At 47.7% G+C, this 25,719-nt stretch overlaps 1 protein-coding gene across 2 annotated transcripts; it reads left to right on the top strand.

Annotated features, from left to right (window-relative positions):
• The first annotated feature begins 9,954 nt into the window (after nucleotides 1-9,954).
• Nucleotides 9,955-25,109, top strand: HMGCL (3-hydroxy-3-methylglutaryl-CoA lyase). 2 transcript variants are annotated; one of them, XM_060623911.2, is made up of 9 exons: nucleotides 9,955-10,080; nucleotides 13,623-13,706; nucleotides 16,567-16,674; nucleotides 17,343-17,438; nucleotides 18,936-19,084; nucleotides 20,046-20,109; nucleotides 21,554-21,742; nucleotides 23,082-23,207; nucleotides 24,459-25,109. In XM_060623911.2, exons 1-9 carry the CDS (start codon nucleotides 10,021-10,023, stop codon nucleotides 24,558-24,560), a joined length of 978 nt encoding a protein of 325 aa, XP_060479894.2. In that variant the 5' UTR covers nucleotides 9,955-10,020; the 3' UTR covers nucleotides 24,561-25,109. The 2 variants fall into 2 exon arrangements, with proteins under 2 accessions (XP_060479894.2, XP_060479895.2); XM_060623912.3 differs by lacking the exon at nucleotides 9,955-10,080 and adding an exon at nucleotides 11,437-12,020.
• The last annotated feature ends 610 nt before the right edge of the window (nucleotides 25,110-25,719 follow it).

Here is a 25,719-nt window from a genome sequence, read left to right on the forward strand (position 1 = left end):
AAATGATATTTAAGTGATGAAATTAAAAGCAGAAACTCAAGAAGCAGAATAGAATAATGATCAATAGGGCCAATAGTTTATTCTTTGAAATACTAACAATAAACAGAAAAAAGAAAAGAAAAGAAAAGGCACAAATAAACAATCTTAGGAATGAAAACACACTACACAGCAAGATTAAAAAGAGAATAGGGGTGCCTGGGTGGCTCGGTCATTAAGTGTACGACTCTTGATTTCAGCTCCAGTCATGATCTCAGGGTTTGTGAGATCGAGCCCCAAGTTGGGCTCTGTGCTGACAGCATGGAGCCTGCTTGGGATTCTCTCTATCCTCTCTCTCTCTCTCTCTCTCTGCCCCTCCCCTTGCTCTCTTTCTCTTAAAAATAAAAAAAAAATTTTTTTTAATTTTAACATTTAATTATTTTTGAGACAGAGAGACAGAGCATGAACAGGGGAGGGGCAGAGAGAGGGAGACACAGAATCTGAAACAGGCTCCAGGCTCTGAGCTGTCAGCACAGAGCCTGACGCAGGGCTCGAACTCGCGGACCACAAGATCATGACCTGAGCCGAAGTCAGACATTTAACTGACTGAGCCACCCAGGCGCCCCCCAAAATTTAAATTTTTTAAAGAGAATAAGATGGATGATTTTGTACCAATAAAATTTGAAACAAATAAAATAATTCCTTGAAAAAAGCACTAACCCAAATGACTTAAGGAGAAGTAGAAACCTTGAAAGTCCTCTAACATTTAAGGAAACCGAATCAGTACTACATGATCGTCCTGTAAAGAAAACACCAGACCCAGGTGGTTTTACAGTTGAGTCACGCAAAACTTCCAAAGAGGTTGGAAGTCTTACTGTTTTTCAGACAATGGAAAAAGGGGACACACCTCGCGTCATTCATAACACTACCATAATTTTGACACCATAATTAGAGGAAAATAGTAAAATAATAGGATGGCTCTATCCACTCATAAATAAAGATCCAAAAAATTCTTTTTTTTAATTTTTTTATGCTTTTATTTTTGAGACAGAGAGAAAGCATGAGCTGGGGAGAGGCAGAGAGAGAGGGAGACAGGAACCGAGCAGGCTCTGCACTGACCGAGCTGTGAGATCATGACCTGAGCAGAAAGTTTTTTTTAAGTTTATTTATTTTGAGAGAGAGAGAGAGAGAGAGAGAGCATGCGGGGGCAGGGAGAGGCAGAGAGAGAGGGAGAGAGAGAATCCCAATCAGGCTCTGCCCTGCCATTGCAGAGCCCGACCTGGGGCTCATTCACATCAACCATGAGATCATGACCTGAGCCAAAATCAAGAGTCAGACACTCAACCGACTGAGCCACCCATTCACCCCCAAAGATGCAAAAAATCCTAAGCAAAATATCACAAACTGAATCCAGGTAACAGTCATAAAAGTATAACAACACTTGTTGAAATTGGTTGTATAGCAGGAATTTAAGGTTGCCTTTAATATCAGAAAAAAATGCCAGTGAATTCAACACATTAACGGAGTAAAGCTAGATGATCTCAATAGTTTCAGAAATATTTTTTGATAAGTCACATTTGTTTTTTTGTGGGTTTTTTTTTTTTTTTTGTAGTTTTTTTAAGTAGGCTCTACACCCAACATTGAGCTTGAACTCATGACCCTGGGATCAAGAGTTGCATGCTCTACCAACTGAGCCAGCCGGGCGCCACCCCTGATACATCACATTCGTAATTCAGAATAACAACAACAAACCTATGTGAAAAGCAGGACCAGAAGTGGGCATACGCTAACAGTTTACAGCAAACATTATACCTAAAAGGGGGTGTTGAGAAGCAAGCCTTGTAAAGCAGGAGTGAGCTGGGGTTCCCAGTATCACTGTGCTAAGTGCTATTTGGGAGGTCCTACCCATGCAATAAAACAGGTAAAAGAAATAAGGGACATCAGAATTCGCAAGGAAGAAACCAAGCTGTCGCTGTTCTCAGATTGTGTGATTGTCCACATACAAAACCTCAAAGAATATACAAATGAATTCTTAGAAGTAACATGATATGTTAGCAGGTTGTTGGATCCGTAGATAGAAACCAGTTGCATTTCTACAGTCCAGAAACTAGAAAACAATGAAAAACTGCCTTCTTCTGTAACAATGAAAGATACAAGATACCTAAAACAAAATGAGAAACAGTTGTGCCAGAGACTCAACAATGGCCACTCCCACGGCCCTAACCCCTCATCCCACTGGAAGGAGATGGGGCAGACAATGTGGCCTGCATCTGAAGGCCTCCCAGACGGTATGAAAGGTCCCCAGTAAGTCCTGCTGGCTGAGTTCACTTACAGACCGAGCTCCTGGCAAAATCTTACACACCCTAGGTGTGTCCTCAGCTCTTCAGTCTTTCAGAAGATGCCAAACTGGAGTGCTTCCAGGATGGTTCTCAAGAAGAAGAGTAGATTCAGCTCCTTAGAAATGTAATCCCTTGGGGCGCCTGGGTGGCTCAGTCGGTTAAGCGTCCGACTTCAGCTCAGGTCACGATCTCCCGGTCCGTGAGTTCGAGCCCCGCGTCGGGCTCTGTGCTCACGGCTCAGAGCCTGGAACCTGCTTCCGATTCTGTGTCTCCCTCTCTCTCTGACCCACCCCTGCTCATGCTCTGTCTCTCTCTGTTTCAAAAATAAATAAACTTAAAAAATAAAAAAAAAAAAATGTAATCCCAAAGTGTGGTCCCAACTCTAAGATGTCATCCAATGTCTGGAGTAAATCATCGCTGTCGGTCATTATTGGAGAATGGCTGCTATGAAAACCGGCAGGTCCAACTTCTTACAGAATTGAGTTGTCCCTAACTCTTAAGTCTTAAATACTGCATCAAATGTCTGGAGTATGGAGCACCTGGGTGGCTCAGTTGGTTAAGCATCTGATTTCGGCTTAGGTCATGATCTCACGGTTCATGAGTTCGAGCCCTGCATGAGGCTCTGTGCCGACAGCTCAGAGCCTGGAACCTGCTCTGGATTCTGTTTCTCCCTCTCTCTCTGACCCTCCCCCCTCTCAAAACTTAATAAATATTTAAAATTTTTTCAAATGTCTGGAGTAAATCCATGCTGTTTTGGGTTTGATTCCAGATGACGGTTATGATGGAAATAAGTAGATCCAACTTCTTACGAAACGGAGGTCAGAGGTCTGTCATATCCTTTCAGCCTCCCTGCTCATGTGGAGGGTCACAGGTCCAGGATGGTTTGCTGCTGGGACATAGATGGAACCCCTTACAAAATGTTGGCTCAAGGTGTGTCCCAGGATCTTTCTCAATGGAGACAAGCAAATCAGACACCTTGCAAAGTTTGCCATCAACTCAAATGTCTCAAGTAATTGCATGTTGGAATTACCAGCCCAGGGCAGGATAGTTTGTAGGGAAGACTTGATTGGATCTCTTACAAAATGGAAGCCTAAGTTTCTGGACTCTTCAGCTGAGGACCTTGGCAGACCACTTCCTCTCACCTGCCAGCAAATCCTAAGCTGACAAATTTTCACTGTAGTTACCTTAGGAAACTGACAAAAGTGACTCTCATAGTCTGTTAATGGGCTGAGAATTTTCCAAAGGTAGACAACCCTGCCACAGTGCTCCCCCCCCCCCCCACCGGGGACATGGGTTGCAGATGAGAAGACCTTGACCAGGCCCAAGATACTATACTTGTGGGGGCTACCTTGGGCCATAGATCTAGATGGCCAACCTTGAGCGGGTGGAAAGATGGGACTGGGCGCAAAGACTCCATTGTCGGTCATCTCAGGGACTTTCCCTCCCTTTATTATGTTTTTGACATTTAAAAAACTGCTTGATGGAGCTATAATTCACATTCTACAACTCATCCATTTAAAATGGACAACTCAGGGGCACCTGGGTGGCTCAGTCGGTTAAGCGTCCGACTTCGGCTCAGGTCATGATCTCGCAGTCCGTGAGTTCGAGCCCCGCGTCGGGCTCTGTGCTGACAGCTCAGAGTCTGGAGCCTGCTTCGGATTCTGTGTCTCCCTCTCTCTCTGGCCGTCCCCCGTTCATGCTCTGTCTCTTTCTGTCTCAAAAATAAATAAACATTAAAAAAAATTTTTTTAAATGGACAACTCAGTGGTCTTCAGTATATTTACAGAGTTGTCCAAACATCACTACAATCCATTTTAGAACATTTTTATCACCCCCAAAAGAAACTCCATACCTTTAAAAAAATTTTTTTTTACATTTATGTATTGTTGATAGAGAGAGACAGAGCACAAGTGGGGGAGGGGCAGAGAGAGGAGACACAGAATCCAAAGCAGGCTCCAGGCTCTGAGCTGTCAGCACAGAGCCCCAAGCAGGGCTCAAACTCACAAACTGTGAGATCATGACCTAACACTCAGGCACTCCTCCATACCTTTTTTTTTTTTTTTTAATGTTTATTTATTTTTGAGAGAGAGAGAGAGAGAGAGAGACAGAGTGTGAGCAGGGAAGGTGCAGAGAGAGAAGGAGACACAGAATCTGAAGCAGGCTCCAGGCTCTGAGCTGTCGACACAGAGCCCGATGCAGGGCTGGAACTCATGGACAGTGAGATCATGACCTGAGCTGAAGTCGGACCCTCAACCGACTGAACCACCCAGGCACACCACCCCTCCATACCTTTTAAAAGTTGGCACTCCCATCTCCCTTCAGTAATCTCCCAGCCCTAGGTAACCACTAATCTACTTTCTCTCTATGAATTGACGTATTCTGGGTACCTCGTATAAATGAAATCATACAATATGTGGTCTTTTGGGTCTGGCTTCTTTCACTTAGCCTAGTTTTTTCAGGGTTGATCCCTGTTATAACACATATCAGAACTTTCTTTTTATGGCTGAATAATACTCTGTTGTATTCATGCCCCTCCCCCACATTTGTTTATCTATCACTTAATGGGCATTTGGGTTACTTTCACTTTTTTGGCTAATTATGAATAGGCTGCTTCGTACAGTTATGCACAACTTTTTTTAATGGACATATGGGTTTTAAAGAAAAATTTTTTAATGTTTATTTTTGAGAGAGAGAGACAGACAGAATGTGAGGAGGAGAGGGGCGGAGAGAGAGGGAGACACAGAATCTGAAACAGGCTCCAGGCTCTGAGCTGTCAGCACAGAGCCCGACGCGGGGCTCGAACTCACAAGCTGTGAGATCATGACTTGAGCCGAAGTTGGACGCTTAACCGACTGAGCCACCCAGGCGCCCTGGACACATGTTTTTATTTCTCTTGCATATATACCTAGAGTGGAATTGTTGGTTCATACGGTAACTCTTTTTTTAACTTTTTTTATTATGAATATATATATATATAACATAAAATTCATCATTTCAACCATTTTTTTAATATGAAATTTATTGTCAAATTGGTTTCCATACAACACCCAGTGCTCATCCCAACAGGTGCCCTCCTCAATACCCATCACCCACCCTCCCCTCCCTCCCACCCCCCATCAACCCTCAGTTTGTTCTCAGTTTTTAAGGGTCTCCTATGTTTTGGCTCCCTCCCTCTCTAACCCTTTTTTGTTTTCCCCTCCCCCACGGTCTTCTGTTAAGTTTCTCAGGATCCACATAAGAGTGAAAACATATGGTATCTGTCTTTCTCTGTATGACTTATTTCAGTGATCACAACACTCTCCAGTTCCATCCATGTTGCTACAAAAGGCCATATTTCATTCTTTCTCATTGCCACATAGTATTCCGTCAACCATTTTTAAGCGTATAATTCTCAGTGACTTTTAGTACTTCCTCAGTGTTGTGCAACTACTATTTCTAAGATTTTTATTATTCTAAACAGAAACTCTGAAACCTTGAAGCAATAAGTCCCCATCCCTCTCATCCCCACTCCTCCAGCCCCTGTTTTTTTTTTTTTTTAATGTTTACTTATTTGAGGGAGGGGGAGGGGCATAAACAGGGGAGGGGCAGAGAGAGAGGGAGAGAGAGAGAGAGAGAGAGAGAGAGAGAGAGAGAGAGAGAGAATTCCAAGCAGGCTTCTCGCTGTCAGCGCAGAGCCCAATGTGGGGCCTGATGCTACAAACTGTGAGATCATGACATGAGACAAAATAGAGTCTGAAAGTCAACTGACTGAGCCACTCAGGTGCCCCCGGTCCCTGGTTATCTCTATTCTACTTTCAGTCTCTGTGAATTTCCTAGATATTTCATGTAAGTAGAATCATATTTGTCTTCGGTTACTGGCTTATTTCACTTGGCATAGTATTTCAAGGTTTATTCATAGTACAGCCTGTATCAAAACTTCATTCCTTTTTAAGGTTGGAAAACGTTCCACTGTATGTGTATACCATATTCTTTTTATCCATTCACCAATTGATGGATATTTGGATTGCTTAGACCTTTTGACTACAGTGAATATGCTGCTATGAACATTGACATGTAAGTTATCTCTTTGACTTCCTGTGTCTCATTTATTTTGGATGCATAACTAGGAGTGGAATTGCTGGATCATATAGTAATTCTGTGTTTAGCTTTTAGAGGAACAAACTTTTCCAGGGTGCTTTGTACCATTCTGCATTCCCACAGGCCATCTACGAAAGTTCCAGCTTCTTCCTGTCCTCATCAACACTTGCTATTATCTGTCTTTTTTTTTTTTCTGTATTTTTAATTATAGCCATTCTATTTTATTTGAAAAAAAATTTTTTTTACATTTCTCTATTTTTGAGAAACAGAGTGAGACAAAGCATGAGCGGGGGAGGAGCAGAGAGAGAAGGAGACACAGAATCTGAAGCAGGCTCCAGGCTCCGAGCAAGAGGTCAGCACAGAGCCTGATGTGGGGCTCGAACCCACTAACTGTGAGATCATGACCTGAGCCGAAGTCAGACGCTCAACCGATTGAGCCACCCAGGGGTCCTGATTATAGCCATTCTATGGATGTGAAGATGATTTTATTTTTGAGCCACTTTTGAAAGTTATAATTTTCTAGGAAATCCATTTCAACCAAGTTTTCAGATTTATTGTCCATAAATTGGTAAACTCAACAGTGCAGTGTCTTTAATTCTGTCCTCTTGTTTTATTCGTGCTTTTTTTTTTTTTTTTTTTAATCAGTGTGGTCATATGGCGTTGGCACTGTTTTTAGTCTCAAAGAGCCAGTTTCTTTCTTTTTTTTTTTTTTTTAATTGGATGATCCTTTCTCAGTTGTAACTTCTTCCCTCTTTCATTCAAATTTGTACCTTTTATTTTATTCTTCACTCTACTTACTTGGTGTCTTTTTCTGTTTTTTTTTTTTTTCCTCTCTCATATTTGAGTTAAAATAAGATTCCAACTGAGAGTGACCCTGAGCAGACTCAAGTACATTTGCTAGTATTACTCATTCAGTAAGTATTTAGTGCCAGCCATGTACCTAGTATTGTGGACACCACAGTGAGCAATCAATTAAAGTCTCTGCCCTTTAGGCATTCACCTAAGAGCTGGGCTTGTAAGTAACTTACATTTGCAGAATTTACTAACAAGTGCTTTCAGGAGACAGACAGGGAATGAGTGAATCAGACCATCTGTGATAATAATTAGGAGGGGTGGGGACAGGAACTGGCAATGGCATGCTTTGCCTAAGAACAGTCATCGTATGGAGCGTGTGTGCACTTTTTTATTAAGGTAAAACGTACACAACATAAAATTTACTATTTTAACCCTTTTGAGTATACAGTTCAGAGGCATTAAGGCACATTGTTGTGCAATCATCTCCACTATTCATCTTCAGAATGTTTTCATCTTCTCAAACTGGGACTCTGTACCCATTAAACAATAATGCCTCATATCCTTCTCCCCTCAGCTTCTGGTAACCACTCTACTTTGGCAAACACCATCTTCCTAGGAGGAATGTCTATTCACATTCTTGCCATTTTTGAGATGTTTATTTGTTCTTGAATTTTAGGAGTTCTTTGAATATTCTGGATATTAAGCACTTATCAGATATATGATTTTCAAATATTTTCTCCCATTTTGTGGGTTATTATTTCATTCTTGATGGTATTCTTTGATGCACAAAAGTGATGAAGTCCAATTTCTCTGTTTTTCCTTTTGCTGCCTATGATTTTGGTGCCATACTCAAGAAATCATTGCCAACTCAAATGTCACGAAGCTTTTCCTCTATGTTTTCTTCAAAGAGTTTTGTAGTTTTAGCTCTTACGTGTAGATTTTTGATCCATTTTGAGTTAATTTTTGTATATGGTGTGAAGTAAGCGTCCAATTTCGTTCTTTCCGATGTGGATATCCAATTTTCCCAGCATCGTTTATTGAAAAGACTGTCCTTTTCCCCACTGAACGATCTTGGCATCCTTGTTGAAAATTATATGACCATATATACAAGGGTTTCTTTCTTGGTTCTCTATTCTATTCTACTGATCTATATGTCTTCCTTTATGCCAGTACCACACTGTTTTTATTAATATAGTAAGTTTTGAAATCAGAAAGTGTCAGTCCTCCAACTTTGCTTTTTTTTTTTTTCCAAGATTGTTTTGGCTATTCAGGGCCCCTGGAGGTTCCACATGAATTTTAGGATGAATGTTTCTATTTCTTCAAAAAACATCATTGAGATTTTAATAGGGATTGCACGGAATCTGCAGATCACTTTGGATGATACTGACATCTTAACAATATTGTCTTCCAATTCATGTACATGAGATACCTTTCCATCTATTTCTGTCTTCTTTAATTTCAGGAATTGTTTACAGTTTGTTTATAGTTTTCAGTGCACAATTCCTGAAAGTCAAAAATAAATATGTCATAACAGTCATGAAAATCATAAATAAATATTTTAAAATAAATTAAATGCCGTGCTAGTATTTTGAGGTCTGATTCTGTCCGTTAGCTGCAGGTTTGAGAACTCTGGGAGTAGTTTTTGGTGCTGAGGAAATTTTTGGTACTATGGAAGCATAACAGAACACTTATCAGGTCATGTTCTTCCCTAGCTAAAATCTGAGCCCCCTGATGGCAGGGACAGTGCCTTCTCTGACTCCCGTAGGAATGCCAGTTAGTGCATTTACCAGCTGGATACCATCCACCCAGTAGCCACAGTGATTTTCCACTAAATGGGAATTTGATCATCTCTCTCTGCTTAAAACCCATCAAATGCATTGTTATTAAGATAGCTGTTAATGTGTTCTCCAAAGCCAGTGGTATGGTCCCTGTCAATCTCTCCCATCTTAGTAGAAAGTCCCATCCTTGCTCTGCGGTCATTCTGGCCTTCTTATCTCTCTAAAACAGTGTTTTTCAAACATTTCTAAATTACAACCTACAGTAAGAAATTTAATTTACATTGTAACCTAGTTGACATATGTAACAACAAACAAAAGATTTGCAAAGCAGTACTTAGCTTTACTACTATTTTCTCCAATTTTTTCTATTTTTTAAAAAAGTTGGCACCTGCTAGATTAACGTTATGACCCATTAATGGGGTACAACATGCATTTTGAAAAACACTGCTCTAAGCATTCAATTTCTTTGCCCCGGGGACTTTGCATATGGTTTGCTCTCTGGAAAGCTTTTCTTGTGTCCTCTTTACCTGGATAAATCTTACTCATTCTCAAGGTATGAAATCAAAGGATGTTTTATGCTCGCGCGCACTCTCTCTCATTGACTGCCTGCATTTGAATCCTGGAGGTCGTGACGAAAGAGTTAATACGTGCAAAGAACTCAGACCTGGGCATGACAAATACTAATGCTTCATCTTATTACTTTGCACTCGGAACTGGAAGGGTATTCGTGATTACTGCTAAAGGTAGTAATTATGCAACTATTTATGTGATTATTAATGTCTTCCTACAGCTCCCAGACTCCAAACCCCTTGATTAATTTTTGTTCATCTTTATAGTCCTAGCCTCACTTAGCCATGGCAAGTAGAAGGCACTCAGAAAACGTAATGGATAAGGAACAGCAGGCCGGAAGAAAGAAAAACAAACTGGAAACAGGGTCAGCTGAGGGTGTCGTTCCGCCGCACCCGAAGCCCCGCCCCAAAGGCAGGGGCACGCCCACCTGGCGGCTGGCGGTCACGTGAGGCTCAGCCGAGGTCCGCGGGGGAAGCTGGGCCAAGATGGCGACAATGAGGAAGGTCCTGCCGCGGAGACTGATGGTTTTGGCGTCTCTCCGGGCTGTAAGTGCCCCGGCCCGCCGAGGGGTGGCCCTGCAGGCACCGTGACGGTCGGGTTCGGGGCCCTGGCCCGTGGCGGCTGCTCTTTGAGAGCCGAAGCCGGACAGCTCCTCAGGCCACCGTCGGGAGGAGGGCCTTGGAGTCATGGATCCTCTTTGTCCCGCCCAAATCCCTTGAGGGGCACAGGGAAACTGAGGTCCGGAGATAGGGAACGATTTGCCCGGGTCATGGAGACCTGGGCCTCTTCCCGGCGACCCTAGCACCTCGTCCCTCCGAGCTTCCGACCTTGCCAGGCTTCTCAGTAGCGAATGTCACGAATACCCTTCCAGTTCCGAGCGGAGAAAGCAAGGCTCTCGCCCTCCCTCCGCCGGCATTGCCAGCTCTGGTTGCATTTGGGGACGCTTGGAGAGCCATCCTAGCGTGCCAAGTAGGACTGGGATCGCGTAAGACTATTTGTGATTCCCTTGGAATCGTACTTTGGGCATATTCGAGCCTGATGTTCCTGCTCAGTGAGCGGAGGGAAAGTGTAGGAGACCTAGCTGAATAAGGGGTTGAATAAATTGTTTTGGTTAGAGTTAGAGCTCTGGTGCCCAGTGGTTCTGCCCCTTTCTAAGTTGAGTGACAATCATTTACTCTCTAAACCTCCGTTTTCTCGTCTATAACTTGGGTAAACATTACCTCCGGGTTCTTTGGAGTGGAAGGAACATGTAGGTAAAGCATTTGACATTGTTTTAGGTCATAGTAAGGGATAAGTCAGTTGTGTTATTTTTGCCTTAGATTGTTTAGGAAGAGTTAGAAAAGTAAGGTGGGGAAAATGACACTGTCTTGGCAGTGGGCCCCTCGGAAAACCACTCTAATGTCTACTAGGCCACCCACCCCTACCAATTATTAATGTGTAAAGTAGAGATGGTGCTTCCAACTTGAAAAATAAAATTAAATGAGATGGTGGGCATCAACGTGCTGTGAAAAAAAATGTGTGATGACGTGGTGGTAATAGACCCTTCGTGGGGTTACTAGCATAGGGTTGAGAGCAGAAGCAGATGGTTCAAGGTCAGACTTCTTCACTTGCTAGCTGTGTGATTTTGGCTAATCTTTCTGAGGCTGCTTCTTCCTGAACGGACTTGAGATGATGATAGTCCCTGCCATGGAGGTACTCAGTGCGGTACTGACCCTGAAGTTAGCGCTGGACTTCAGTTGCTATTAACTGTTGGTACCGGTATGCCGTAGCTCGGGAGGCTTGGCCCAGGACTCCTGTGGTTAGAGGAGATCATCTCTGGGCAGAGCTGTACAGAGGGAATGAACTGGGTGATTAACCAAGACAGGTAGAATATTGGGGGGGGGGAGGGAGACAGAAAAGTGGCAAAGAGGCAATGTGGCCTAGGGGTTAAGAGCAAGCGTTGTACGTCTACACTGCCAGGTTCAGATATCGATCAGTGGGTCAGCTAACCATCTGACCTTGGGAGAGTTATTTAATCTCTGAGCTTCACAGGAGATTGTAATAGGCCGACCTAATGAGGTTGAGAGGATGGTATGGGTTAATGTGTAAAAGGCGCTGATGAGTGCCTGGCAAATATTAAATGCTTAATAAATGTGGATTATTATTTTATTATGTGAAGAGTTGTTACGGGGAAGGAAGTGGAATTGAGTCTGTTCTTTTCTAGTAAAAGGACACTGGAAGCGGGTCTTGCGTGCTTTCAACAACATCCAGCAGTTATTTGTCAAACCCGTATGTGTCCCAGGGCCTTGGAAATACGGCAATGGATAAAGCAAAGTCCCTGCCTCATGCAGCTTACATTCCAATGGGATCCATTTAGGGCAATGGACTAGCATAGGCTGAACATCCCTGTTGTAGTGACATTCAACTTGCAGAGACCTTCCTATTGACTTCATGAAATTCATTGGCTCATCGCCTTAGTCTCTGACTAAAAGCAAGGCCAGTTCAGGTGAGTTGTTCAAGTTCTAGCTGATTCATAGCAGGGAACGTTTCCTTCCTTAAGGGTTTCAGGAGTTGGCGATCCTCAGCAGATTACCCAATGCACTTCTCTCCCGCGGCCTCATTGCAGTATGTTTATCCAGATTAATTATGGTAACACGAAGTTAATTTGAAGAGTTGTAGTATTAAGAAGAACAGAGGAGAGGGGCGCCTGGGTGGCTCAGTCGGTTGAGCGTCCGACTTCAGCTCAGGTCACGATCTCGCGGTCTGTGAGTTTGAGCCCCGCGTCGGGCTCTGGGCTGATGGCTCGGAGCCTGGAGCCTGCTTCCGATTCTGTGTCTCCCTCTCTCTGCCCCTCCCCCATTCATGCTCTGTCTCTCTCTGTCTCAAAAATAAATAAACATTAAAAAAAATTAAAAAAAAAAAAAAGAAGAACAGAGGAGAGAGGGGAGAAAAGCCTTGTTTATTACTTGGTGGTAAGGAGAGGAAGATTTGGGGCAGAATTTAAATGGAGGAGACTCAAGGACTTTTTTTAATGTGTTCAGCTGTTGGTGTCCTCTCCCCTCAAGCCCCTTCCTTGTCATCACCCAGCCTATGACTAACAGAACAAGTCCTTCTCTATCCCCCAACCCCACGAAGTCTAAGACGAACTACTCCCCATACCTAGTAATTGCCCTCCTCTGGGGCAGCTATGCCCCTTCATGCATTTATTTGTTGTTTCAGTAACTTTTTAATGAGTGCCTGCTTTGTGTGCCAAGCACAGTGCCAAACACAAGGGATGGAGTGGAGGTCGAGACTGAGCCTCATAGAGCTTATATTCTATTGGGGGAAACATTGAGTAGGCATTATTTGCAGTGCTCTGAAGGAATTACTGTTTTGATACGGAAAATGATGAGGGTGAGGGGATTGGCAGCTTTACAAAGAGTGGTCAGAAGAGGCTCATCTGGCTGAAAGGTGAGAAGGAGCCAGATGTGGACGAGCATTCTGGGCAGAGGGAACAGTAACCCTCGAGACCCTGCTGTGGGAGGAAGGCCATTGGGACTGCAGTGTAGTTACCCCACTGGGGAAGGTGGGGCAGTGGCAACAAGTAATGGGTTCACTGGGAGGTGGGGGGGTGTGGGACAGTAGAAACAAGTAATGAGTTCACTGGGATTAGCAGGAGCCAAATGATAACCTTCTAGCCCATGGTGAGTGGGGTCAGGGGATGAGTCAAGTTTCTGGCTTAAGCAGTAGAATGTATGTGATGATTTTTACTGAGAAAGCATGAAGTCAGATGGGGCTTCAGGAGAATTTAAACAGTTCTGTTTGGGGACTTCTAAGTTTAGGAGGGGCAAATAGGTTTGTGTAAGAAACAACCTAAGTGCTCCGCTGACAGACAGTTGGAAATGGACTTTTACTAGGAGCAAGAATCTCTTGCCCATTCCTCAGTGAAACATTTTTGTTCTTTTTGTTCTCAATTCTAAAATGAACCAAATGTGAGAAATATTTACTGTTCAGTGAGAAATACTGCTTCTTGTCTCAGTGAAGGTGGATCCATTCTTTTAGATCTGTCCCCCTGGGGACTTGGGACAATCTCTTCTGGTTACTTTTCGTTTCCTCTTTTAAACCAAAGGTCAGCACCTCTTCTGCGGATACTTTCCCAAAGCAAGTGAAAATTGTGGAAGTTGGTGCCCGAGACGGACTACAAAATGAAAAGGTAAAGATGGAAATCATCCAAAAGAGGTTTTTCAGGCAGTAAGAGCTCCCTGTGGTGGGCACAGCCGGGATGGACAGAGCTGTGCAAGACACGATTGTCCCAGCCAAAGTCCAGGAGGCCGGGCAGGCACCTGTGACGGTAAAGCAATCTAAATTGGTGGAGCGACAGGTGTGGTGTCCCCAGGGGGAACATCTCAAGGCCCAGTGGGGCAGACCGCAGGAGAGTAGAGTGAAGGTGAGAGCATGCCTTTTATCCAGCAATTCCACGCAAGGGGACTTATTCAAAGGAAGTAATGAAGGCCACATGCAAAGATTTAGCCTTAGACATGTTCCTTCCAACCCCCTTGTAACAACAGAACAGTTGGAAACCACCTAAATGCTCAGTGTGGGGAATGTTAGATCAAGTACTTAAATGACTTCGTAAAATGGATTATGAAGTTGTTACTAATATAGGTGTATATTAAATGACTCAAGCTGATGATAAGATAATATGTATATTCTTTAATCTTACACTTTTACGTAAGAAACAAAAAAGTTTATATGTGTGTGGGAACATCTACCTAGAAAAGAGTCTAGAACTGTCCTGTCCAGTACAACTTTCCGTGAAGATGGAAATGTCGTAGATGTGAGCTGTGCTGGACATGTGGCTATCGAGCACTTGAAATGTGGCTAACGTGGGGTGCTGTGGTGGCTCAGTCAGTTACGCGTCCGAGTTTGGCTCAGGTCATCATCTCGTGGTTCGTGAGTTCACGACCCGCATCGGGCCGTCTGCTGTCAGCACAGAGCTTGCTTCAGATCCTCTGTCCCCCTCTCTCTTGGCCCCTCCCTTGCTCACACATGTGCCCCCAGTCTCTCTCTCTCAAAAATAAGTAAACATTGAAAAGAAAGAAAGAGGGGCGCCTGGGTGGCTCAGTCGGTTGGGCGTCCGACTTCGGCCCAGGTCATGATCTCGCGGTCCGTGAGTTCGAGCCCCACGTCGGGCTCTGTGCTGACAGCTCAGAGCCTGGAGCCTGCTTTGGATTCTGTGCCTCCCTCTCTCTCTGCCCCTCCCCTGTTCATGCTCTGTCTCTCTCTGTCTCAAAAATAAATAAAAATGTTAAAAAAGAAAGAAAGAAAGAAAGAACGAAAAGAAAAGAAAGAAAAAACAAAAGTGACTAGTGTGACTGGAGAACTGAAAGTTTGTTTTTATGTAACTTAAATTAATGTCAATTTAAATAATCACATATAGCTAGTGTTTAATGTATTGGATTACATGGATTTAGAAAGCTACATTATCAGGGTGTTACCGTTGTTATCTCTGGGAGATTTTAAGGATGGTTTTCTTCTGGTTTTGGCATGTTTTTTGAAATAATCATGTATTATTTTTTCAATCAGAAATGTCTTTTTTTCCTTCTTTCTTCCTTTCCTTTCCTTTCTTTCTTTCTCTTTCTTTCTTTCTTCTTTTTGAAAAGCCAAGTTTTAATAGTGAGAGCTTATTTCTGACAATAAACTGTAAGCTCTGTGAGGGCAGAATCGTTTCTGTTCTGCTCACTGCTGTATCCCTAGCACCTAGCACAATCCCCGGAACATGGAGGGCTCTTAAAAATTACGGAATGGGGGCGCCTGGGTGGCGCAGTCGGTTAAGCGTCCGACTTCAGCCAGGTCACAATCTCACGGTCCGTGAGTTCGAGCCCCGCGTCGGGCTCTGGGCTGATGGCTCGGAGCCTGGAGCCTGTTTCCGATTCTGTGTCTCCCTCTCTCTCTGTCCCTCCCCCGTTCATGCTCGGTCTCTCTCTGTCCCCCCAAAAAAAAAAAAAAAAAAAAAGTTGAAAAAAAAAATTACGGAATGAATTAAGGTAAAGCAATGGGAGAGAAATTAGGGGGTTGGGGTGGACGGGCCTGGAGAGAAATTAGGGGGTTGGGGTGGACGGGCCTGGTGAGAAGGACTGAGTTCTTGGATTTTTTACCTAAACCGGTAAGTACTAAGGAGCCATAGAAGGCTTTTGAGCAGGAGAGTGAAACAATAGAGACTGTTTTAGAAGGATTCCTTGTGGGATGAATTGGTAGAGTGAGACCATGCCGTAATATACATGGGAGAATGATAGTGCATTTGGAAAGGGGGATCCATAGAACCTAGTGGAGCAACTAGGCGAGGCGGGGGAGGGAAAGAAAGAAGCAGTAGGCTGACCATGTGAGGATGAGGCCCTGAGCCAGTTGGGAGGTGGAAAAGGGGGCAGTGTGATACTTTAGGGGCCCCATCTCCTGGGACCCAGAGAGTTAGTCATCTCTGCCCTTTCGAGCCATCTCACACTGATCTCCATTTGTTTATGATGGGTTCATAAATTAACAGTTAAGAAAAAGCCTTTAAGGCAGAAAAATTATCATTTCCATGTAAATATTTACACCTTTTCAGGCGAGACGTTGCCTCCACTGCAAAATGCTATCTGTAGAACTTGAAGATGTGCCCCACCTACTGGCAAGGATTACGTGTGAACTCATTCATGCTTAGAAGTTGAGATAGTGAAGTGCATGCTTTTTTTTTTTTTTTTTTTTTTTTTTTTTAAACGTTTTATTTATTTTTCAGACAGAGAAAGACACAGCATGAACGGGGGAGGGGCAGAGAGAGAGGGAAACACAGAATCGGAAGCAGGCTCCAGGCTCCGAGCCGTCAGCCCAGAGCCCGACACGGGGCTCGAACCCGCGGACCGCGAGATCGTGACCTGAGCCGAAGTCGGACGCTTAACCGACTGAGCCACCCAGGCGCCCCAATGTGAAGTGCATGCTTTAAGCAGAGCTTTGAACTAACGGGCACTGCATTTTGAGACCACTGTATTCCCAGCTTTGCTAACCTGTCTTTTCTGGTGTTTCTGTCTCCTCTACAGAATATTGTGCCTACTCCTACAAAAATCAAGCTGATAGACATGCTTTCTGAAGCAGGACTCCCTGTTATAGAAGCCACCAGCTTTGTGTCCCCCAAGTGGGTTCCCCAGGTGAGCCCCAGCCCTCAGTAACAGGCGTTTCTCAGATGAAAGAGGTGTAAAGTTTTGCATTTGCCCTGAAAGTAGGTAGAAGTTGGGAGCAGAGGTCTCCTGATCTCTGGCTTGGTCTCAGGTGACTTCTAGTAGCATGGTGCAGCACAGGAACATAAGGAGGAGGCTTGCCCCTTCCTTGCTTGGGGGTCTTGGTGAGGTCTTCCCCTCTCCAGGTTGAGGGTGACCTCTCAGGTCTCTTCTGGCTCTGGAAGTCTAGAATCTCTAGACCTGTCTAGAGATGTGGTGTCTGTGTTTGTAAAAGGGAAAGACAACTGCTGCTTCACAGAAACAATCAAGTGGGAAGAAAGATCCTGTTTACCTGAGTAGTAAATAACACAGAGTATGTTCTCATTAAATGGCTGGTAGCGTCATTTCTGCTTTTCCTGCTTATGTAAAGCTGACAGTGTTAGCCATATGGAGAAATTGGGGGAATTACCTGCACCGAGGAGCCTTCTGGCCCATCAGTGCAAAACAAATAGTAAAGCACTGGGAAGACGCGGCTCTGCAAAAGGACTTCCTTTCCAGGGGTTCTGGACAACAAAGATCTTGTGATAAAAACGCTTTCTGTACCTGAGCTCTCTGCCTGCCTTTGGCAGTGACCTGGCATTGTCTCCTTTGGCTCCCAGATGGCTGACAATGCTGAAGTCTTGAAGGGCATCCAGAAATTTCCTGGCATCAACTACCCGGTCCTGACCCCGAATATCAAAGGCTTCCAGGCAGCGGTAAGAGACTAGCTTGATGGCGGGGGCCTCTGAAATGAGATAGACAGCATCGGTCCCCGTCTTGTCCCTGAGCCCCAGTTCCTGTTGTGGGATGTCTGTCTGAAGGGCTTTCTCCAGTAACGATGAGCACTGTCAGACAGACCGGGCCCTGCCACCCCCAGCTCTCTGATCTTGACCGGCTACTTAATCTCTCTGAGCCTCAGGTTCGGCCTGTAAAATAGGGCTAATCATGGTTACCTGATGCTGGGAGGATTTCAGAGGATAGAATGCACCTATATTGCTTAGCAAAAGCCTGGTAGAAGGTAAGTGCTTAATAAATGTTAGCTCTTGTTAATACACGTTTCCTCTTTAGAGAAAAGGAATCGTGCTCCCCACAGTGGTTGCTCGTATCTGCTAACTTTCTTACAAGTTAGGACAAAAGCATCATTGGGGATGTTGATTCTGAATTTAGGCAGAAAACTGTCCTTCAGGGTGATTTGCAGGGTGGTGATGGCAGTGGTAGTGTTGGCCTTTGGGGGAAGGCCACGGGTGGTGGTGGGGTTTTTTTTTTAAGCTTTTAATTCTCTATTTTTGAGAAAGAGAGAGAGTGCAAGCAGGGGAGGAGCAGAGAGAAGGACAGAATCTCAAGTAGGCTCCGTGTTGCCAGCGCAGAGCCTGATACAGGGCTCGAACTCACAAAACTGTGAGATCATGACATGAGCCGAAATCAAGAGGCAGAAGCTTAACCGACTGAGCCACCCAGGCACCCCAGGTGGTGGTGTCTTTTTAAATGAAGATCTAATTCACAGTGTCAATTTCCTAGGGCTACCATAAGAGAATACCAAAAGCTAGGCAGCTTAAAACAGCAGAAATGTATTCTCCACAGCTCTGGAGGCCAAAAGTGTGAAATCAAGGTGTTAATAGGGTTGGTTCCTTCTGAGGACTGGGAGGACAACTCTGTTCTCTCTGCCTCCGTCTTCACCGGCCATTTCCTCTGTGTGTGTCTTCACATGGCCTCCGTCTTAGAAGGACACCAGTCCTATTGAAGTAGAGACCAGTATGACTTCATTTTAACTGATAACTTTTTTTTTTTAATTTTTTTTTAATGTTTATTTTTGAAGGAGAGAGAGAGACAGAGTGTGAGTGGGGGGCGGGGGGAGACAGAGAGAGAGGGAGACACAGAATCCGAAGCAGGCTCCAGGCTCTGAGCTGTCAGCACAGAGCAGGACACGGGGCTCGAACCCCCAAACCGCGAGATCATGACCTGAAGTCGGGCGCTCAACCGACTGAGCCACCCAGGCGCCCCTTAACTGATTACTTACACACCCATCCTTTTCCCAAATAAAACCACGTTCTGGGGTACTAGGGATTAGGACTTCTATAAATCTTTTGTGGGGGGACACAATTCAACCCATAATATTCATATATTATAAAATTTGCCATAAGACCAGAGTGTTTGCCAAGCTGGTGTTCCTCGAAGGGAAAAAGGCTGAAAGGGGCTCACCTGGCTCTTGGCAGGTTGCTGCTGGAGCCAAGGAAGTGAGCATCTTTGGAGCTGCCTCGGAGCAGTTCACTAAGAAGAACACCAACTGCTCCATTGATGAGAGTTTACAGCGCGCTGATGAAATCTTGAGGGCGGCTCGGGCCGCTGGTATCCCTGTGCGCGGGTGAGTGAGACCACATCAGTGCCTTTCCCTCGGCACCATTCTGGAATGGGGCCAGCCTCTGACTCAACACCCTCCTCCCCACAGACTCCTTATCCTGGGTGCAGGCAGCCCACACTCCACACCTGTCCTTTGTTCTGTGGCTTGAACACCCCCATTCGTCCATCTTGGGGCCTCCATACCGCTCTTCTCTCTGTCTGGAATGCTCTTCCAGCAGCTCTCCTGCCCCGCCCCCAGCTCCCACATCGCAGCCCCAGAGGTCCGCCCCCGTTCCCCCGGGCCACCCAGGCTGCCGTGGACCGCCTGTAGCCGCTCCTGTCACTTTCCCCGCTCTTCCCCTCACAGCAGTCACTCAGAGATGATCGCATCCACCCCTTGGGTTGCCCTTTTCTTGGCTCTCTCCCTAACTGGAAACAGACTCCGTGAGGGTAGGGACCTTGGCGTCTTGCTCACCACATGACCCAGTGCCTGGCACTTAGTGGGCAACTCAGTAGAGAGCAGTTGAGTAAATGAGTGTACGTATGAATCCTCGAGCAGCTCACCGGAGCAGCTGATCCTTGGCCTTCAGGCCAGCCCAGCCCTTCTGTTCCTACTTGGGTTTCATCTGTGCTTGGCCCCCTCCTGTGAGTAGGGGCCGCATACCCTGTGGCTCCGGAGCCTGTCATACTGCCCTCTCCCGACTTCTCCCGGCTGTTCTCTGGCTTCTCTCCTCAGGCCTAAGCAGCCCCAGCTTCCTGAACAGCGCCTTTTAGTCCCCTCCCTGCCCTGGCTCTCCACTGCCCCCTCCTGGCGTGACACGGCATGACCATTCTGACTCCACATCCTCGAATTCGCCTTTCACCCAGACGTTTGACCTGCCCCACTCCAGGGGTGTATGTGAAACAGCAACCCTCGACCCTGCGTCAGCTCTGCTGGCCAAGGAGCTCGGGGGAACTGACACCATACCTCCCCTGTCCTCCCACAGGTATGTCTCCTGTGTGCTTGGATGCCCCTATGAAGGGAAGATCTCCCCGGCTAAAGTAGCTGAGGTGTGTGTGTGTATCGGGGCGGGGTTTTCTGAGGGTCGTCTCCCTTGCCTGCCCCTGAGGTCCTCCTCACCACCCTTTCCTGGTGGGTCACTGATGTCGTTCGTTCACCCAGCTCCTTCCTTCATTCCCCCTGGGAGCACAGCCCAGCACTTGCTCCTGGAGGCCCGCCTCCCAGTGCAGCTTGGATTCTCTCAAGCCCCCACCTTCAGCCCCAGCCTGAAAACCTCTGATGCGGCTTCCAGTCTGGTCAGTGGACTGGTGATAATTGAGGTGATCTAAGGAGAGGCTCCTCCCCCGGGGTGCCTGCGGTTCCTTGCAGCGGTTGGGGAGGCCGCGTCCTTGGCGCCCTCTGAGCAGTAACCAAGTCAGCACCGAGAAGAGCACGGTGTGGGAACGGAGTCTGAGCCACCCAAGAGCTCACGCCCCTTAGCCCTCAAAGGCACCCCGAAAATTTGGTCGTGTTAGTGTTACTCCATTTTTCAGGCGAGGAAACAAAGACTAAACGACTTGCCGCACAGGTTGTAGATGGTGCAGCTGGGTCTCAGCCCCACCTGCTGTGCCCCCACTCGCGTGGGGAGCGTCGGGGCAGGTGCCTGCTGAGGGCGGCGGCTGCACACTGCGTCTCGGCCGCCGGTCCCGCCAGTCCTCACCGCAGCCCACAAAGGCTCGTCGCCGTTTCTCAGAAGCAGAAATGGAAGCTCCGAGAGGGTCAGCCCTTCGCCGGCGCCCCCAGCCAGGGAGCGGGCAAACTGGGACGGCCACCAGTGTCCGTCACGCCGGAGCCTGCTCCTTCGCTGCGGCCTCCGTCCCCACGGGTCGTCCTCGGCCTGCTGCCCGGGCGGCGGGGCTCGCCCTTGCATCCCCCTGGCGCACCTCGGCCGAGCGTCCGCTGCGTCCCCGGCCCTGTCATCCCCTCCGCCTTCTCTGCAGTGCAGGGTGGGGCAGCGTCTCCTCAAGCGGGACACACGCTGCCCTGGATTTTCAGTGGTTTTAGGGATTTGCAAATGGGCTTCTAAAAGTTTAAACAGTTGTGTACTTCTATTGACAGTATATAACTAGCACCTCAGACCCACGAGGTGACAGATCTTGCTGAGGATATAGTAGGTGACAGGAACCCATGGTCCTGGGTCCAGTGTTTGGCTGTGGCACAGGGAGGAAGTGAAGGACCGAAGTCTGAGGCGCGCCGGGGAGGAGGGCACAGGGTCACAGCCCCGGGGTTGCTCCAGCGGCTGGCCCTGCTCCCTCACGTCTCAGCAACCTAGTGAGGAGAAAGGTTATTGTCACTGCCATTCAGAAAGTCGTAAGGGGCCTATGACGCGACAGGAATTTAGTGTTTCGGACGGGGAGATGTTCCGCATAGGCCAAGAATCCCTGTGTCTGAAGTCTTGGGCCCCGGACCTGGAGAATCCAGTGCCCTCCAAGTACTGCTTGCTTGCTTCCCCAGATCACCAAGAAGATGTACTCCATGGGCTGCTACGAGATCTCCCTGGGGGACACCATCGGCGTGGGCACCCCTGGGATCATGAAGGACATGCTGTCCGCTGTCATGTATGACGTGCCCGTGGCTGCCCTGGCCGTCCACTGCCACGACACCTATGGCCAGGCCCTGGCCAACACCTTGATGGCCCTGCAGGTAATCAGGGCATGTCCTGGGAGAAAGACCTGTGTCCATTCTCCTAAAGGGCATAGTGGCAGGCCAGCTAGGTTCATGTATTCTTTCAATAAGCTCTCACCGATTACCTGTGTGCCGGGCCCTTGCCTGGCCACCGTGGACACAGACATGTGACCCTCGCCTAGAAGGGCCTTAGGGGAGACAGCCAAGGGAGTTTTGTGGTAGCCTTCGTGCATTATGACAGATCACAGGAAGAGAGGAAGCACAAGGCTGAGGAAGGCCTCCATCCCAGCCAAGAAGGCCAGAGAGGATTTGCCAGAAGAGGCTTGAATGAGGCTCGGAGGCTGTGAAGAGGTGAGCAGTTGAAAAGGGGAGTGAAAAGCTGACTAGGCAGCCCTCCACTGTAAGGCTGAGACGGGGTTCAGGGAGGACGCGTGCGCTGGCCCGGGGAGTGTGCACAGGGCTGTCGGGGAGCACACGAGGAGACCGGAAGTAGGGGTAGGCAAAGGTCGCTCCGCTGCAGCCTTGCGTGCTGTTCCCCGAAGATTGAACCGAGGCCTCAGGCTGGGTTTCCCTTGAGGTTTGCTTCTTGTGGGCTGGCCCAGAAGGATTCCCTGGACTGGCCAGCCCTAGAAGGAGAGTTCTGAGTGCCTGACTGCAAGCCACCTTGCCTTCACATTGGTCAAGGTCTGACCTATTTCTTTATGTTAGCTAAAGCAATCCTGGGCCATCTTTGGGTTGTTTTTTTTTTTTTTTTCTCTTTTGTTTCTCCTTTCTTTTTCTTCTTTTTTTTTCCCCCTCTTATCTCCTAGAAGCTCACGTCTCTAAGCCACATGACTCTGTAACTTTCTGGGTCTGTTTTCTCCACTGTGGGTATCCAGGTTAAGGTCTGGGAGGTTTGAGGAGAGGGAAAGGGGCAAGTGGGCAGTACTGACTCAGGGCTGTGGGATAAGGCCTTCTGGGATTAGAGGTCCAACTTGAAGTGAGAACAGCCTTGGGCAGGGGAGGAGGGGTGGATAAATGAATCACAGTAAACAACAGGGGTCTGAAATCTCAGCAGTGGGAGGTACTTCCTTTAGGTCTGTGTCCAGGAAGAGCATGAGGAGACCTTTCAGGGTGAGGAGTCCAGCATGAAAGGAACCAGGGATGATACCCCTGGTAGAGGAAACAGTGTCCACAAAAAAGATTCACACTGTTCCATGAACTAGGAGGAGGAACAGTAACAGAATTTTTAGCCAAAGGAAAGAATAACTCTCAGTGGAATTTCAGCCAGCAGTTGATTGGGAGGTTTGCAAAGACTGGCTTTGTAGGGCCCTGGTCCCCACAATGACAGCCATATTTCAACCCCTTGTGTTTCCAGATGGGAGTGAGTGTTGTGGACGCCTCTGTGGCAGGACTTGGAGGCTGTCCTTATGCACAGGGGGCATCAGGAAACTTGGCCACTGAGGACCTTGTCTACATGCTGTCTGGCTTGGGCATTCACACGGTAAGCACGCCTGCCCCCTGGTGGCGACAACCCTGAACTGACTAGAGCTCTCCCTGAAGCCAGAGGACAGAAGCTGATAGTTTTTAGGGTTTTTTTTGTTTTTCTTTTTGGGTTTTTTTTTTGGGGGGGGGGGGTAGGGAGGGCACTTAAGAGGGCAAGGCTTTCAGGGGGTTAGGGATGTTTTATTGTACTTTTTTTTTCCAATATAAGTTTTATTTATTTTGAGAGAATGCGCATGAGCAGGGGAGGGGCAGAGAGAGAGGGACAGACAGAATCCCAAGCAGGCTCTGTGTTGTCAGCGTGGAGGCCAGTGTGGGACGTGAACGCACGAACCGTGAGATCGCTACCTGAGCCAAAGCCAAGAGTCAGAAACTTAACCGACTGAGCCACCCAGGAACACCTATTGTATGTTTTTGAGGTAGCAGAGTGTGGTTGATGGAGGCCACAAGGCCAGGCTCTCAGTTGGACGAGGCACCAAGGTGTAGGGACAGGGCCCTGAAAGGAGTCACATCCATTACCTGAGTCATTTCCCCCCACACCTTTGTTTCACTCCGTGTAGAATGAGGGCAGAGGTAGCCAGCCCTTCCCCGGGCTCCATCAGAATCAGTTAAGGGCCCTCAGTGGTGGGTTGGAAGCAGTACCACGTCTGAGCTTTGGGACCAGACAGAACTCGGTTTAAAACCTACTCCTGTCACTCACGGGCTGTGTGACCTGACAATTGTTTCACCTCCCTGGGCCTAAGAAATGGTGATGATAACAGCACCTATCTCCTAGGGCTGTTAGGATTCGATGGGAAAATGGGAGAATGTGCAGCCCAGGGCTGAGAGCATAGAATGCATCAGTGAATGAGAGCTACCGTGATGAACAGAGGTTTCCAGGGTGGCCCTTTGAGCTGGTGTTTTTGTCCTAGCTCTCCGCCTGTGGTCTTTATTACTTCAATATGGAGTTTTTGACCACTGCAGGCCAGGCCGGGTGCTGGGCGCTGGAGATGGGGTACCACACAGGACTGACCAGATTCCTGCCCTGGTGGCAGCACTAGAAACCATTTCCACATACAAGGAGAGGCACAGGGATGACCCCCGATGGCACAAGGATACAGGCTTGTGGGCAGTCGGGGTCCCACCATAAGAGGAACAAGACCCGGTCTGTCTTCACCTTTACTTTCTCAGTATCAGCTTTCTGTCCAGTCTGTTTCCCTGGGTGTGGAAGGCAGGTCATGACTTAGTGCATCGTCTCACTTGTTTCTCCAAGGGTGTGAACCTCCAGAAGCTCCTGGAAGCTGGGGCCTTTATCTGCCAAGCCTTGAACAGAAAAACCTGCTCCAAAGTGGCTCAGGCTACCTGTAAACTCTGAGCCATTTTGCTGCCTCAAGCGCTGGGGACAATGTGGGCAAGAGGGGCACACGTGAATGATTCCGGACAGGGCACATGGAAATGGGAATGAAATTCACAGGAGCAGGCACCTCCCGGGGGGTCTGCACATAGGGCTCCTGCAGAAGGGAGGCAGGAGGGCAGGAGCTGCTTGGCCTCAGGCCTCCTTGCCAGACCCAGGTGTGAGTGAGAAGCCTTGGGGGCTGTAGGTCTCCCTGCCCCATGAACCACCCCCCGCCAGGAGCTGAATGCCTGGGGGTCCCCTGGAACCCATTCCCTGGTGCTCCGGCCTCATCTCTGGGTGAAATCTGTCAGCTAGCTACACTACACAGCTCGACCCTGCCATGGCCTTGGGGCCATCGCTGACTCCGTAGAGCAAAGGGGCGTGGAGTTTTTCCCCAAGCCGGCAGAGGGGGCGAGGGCTGAGCTGCTCTGGTGGCCACTGCCAACTCTGGCATCTCTGGAAAATCTCCACTCTGAGCATGATTTTCGAAAAGCGCTTATGTAATTAAAGGTTTAATGACACGAAGCATTCAGGTATTCCGTTGTGCAGATGTGTGTACGAATGGGGGAGACTGGTGGGGAATAAACCACCTTTACAACATGGCATCCTGAGAGGAAAATGGAGACTTTGAGCTGGTTTACTGGCCTCTGGGTTTCCTCCGTTTCCCCACCCGGGCCCCAAATTCATAATGACTGGAAATCAGTGGCTTTGGGCTCGTTCAGGTCTGGCCAGAAACCCGCGGAGAGGTGGTTTCTGAGGCTCTTGGCCCTGAGAGCCGGGAGGCGCGGGTCCGGGCGCCTTGGGCTCCAGCTCCGGCGTTACCGTCGTCAGTCGTCCTCGCTGGACTGCAGGCCCAGGGCATTCCGGGCTGGGCACGGCTTGTTTGCTCGGGTCGTCAGGACTTCCTACGCACAGTGCCCCAGCCCTGCCCCTACTTTCAGCAGAAGCACGACACCGTCTTCTAGTCCACTGTGGCAGGCACGGTGCGGACGGACCGTCCCCAGTGGTCCGTGCGGGTGCTGAGCGCAGCGAGCACTGCGGCGTCCGCCCGAGCTTCCGATTGCCCTCCAGCTCTCTGGGTGGTTCTCGAACCAGACTTCGCAGAGCCCGCGGCCTCTGGGCGGCCGCCCCTTAGGGC

Source organism: Panthera onca, chromosome C1, assembly GCF_046562875.1.
Source record: "Panthera onca isolate mPanOnc1 chromosome C1, mPanOnc1 haplotype 2, whole genome shotgun sequence".
Classification (NCBI taxonomy): domain Eukaryota; kingdom Metazoa; phylum Chordata; class Mammalia; order Carnivora; family Felidae; genus Panthera; species Panthera onca.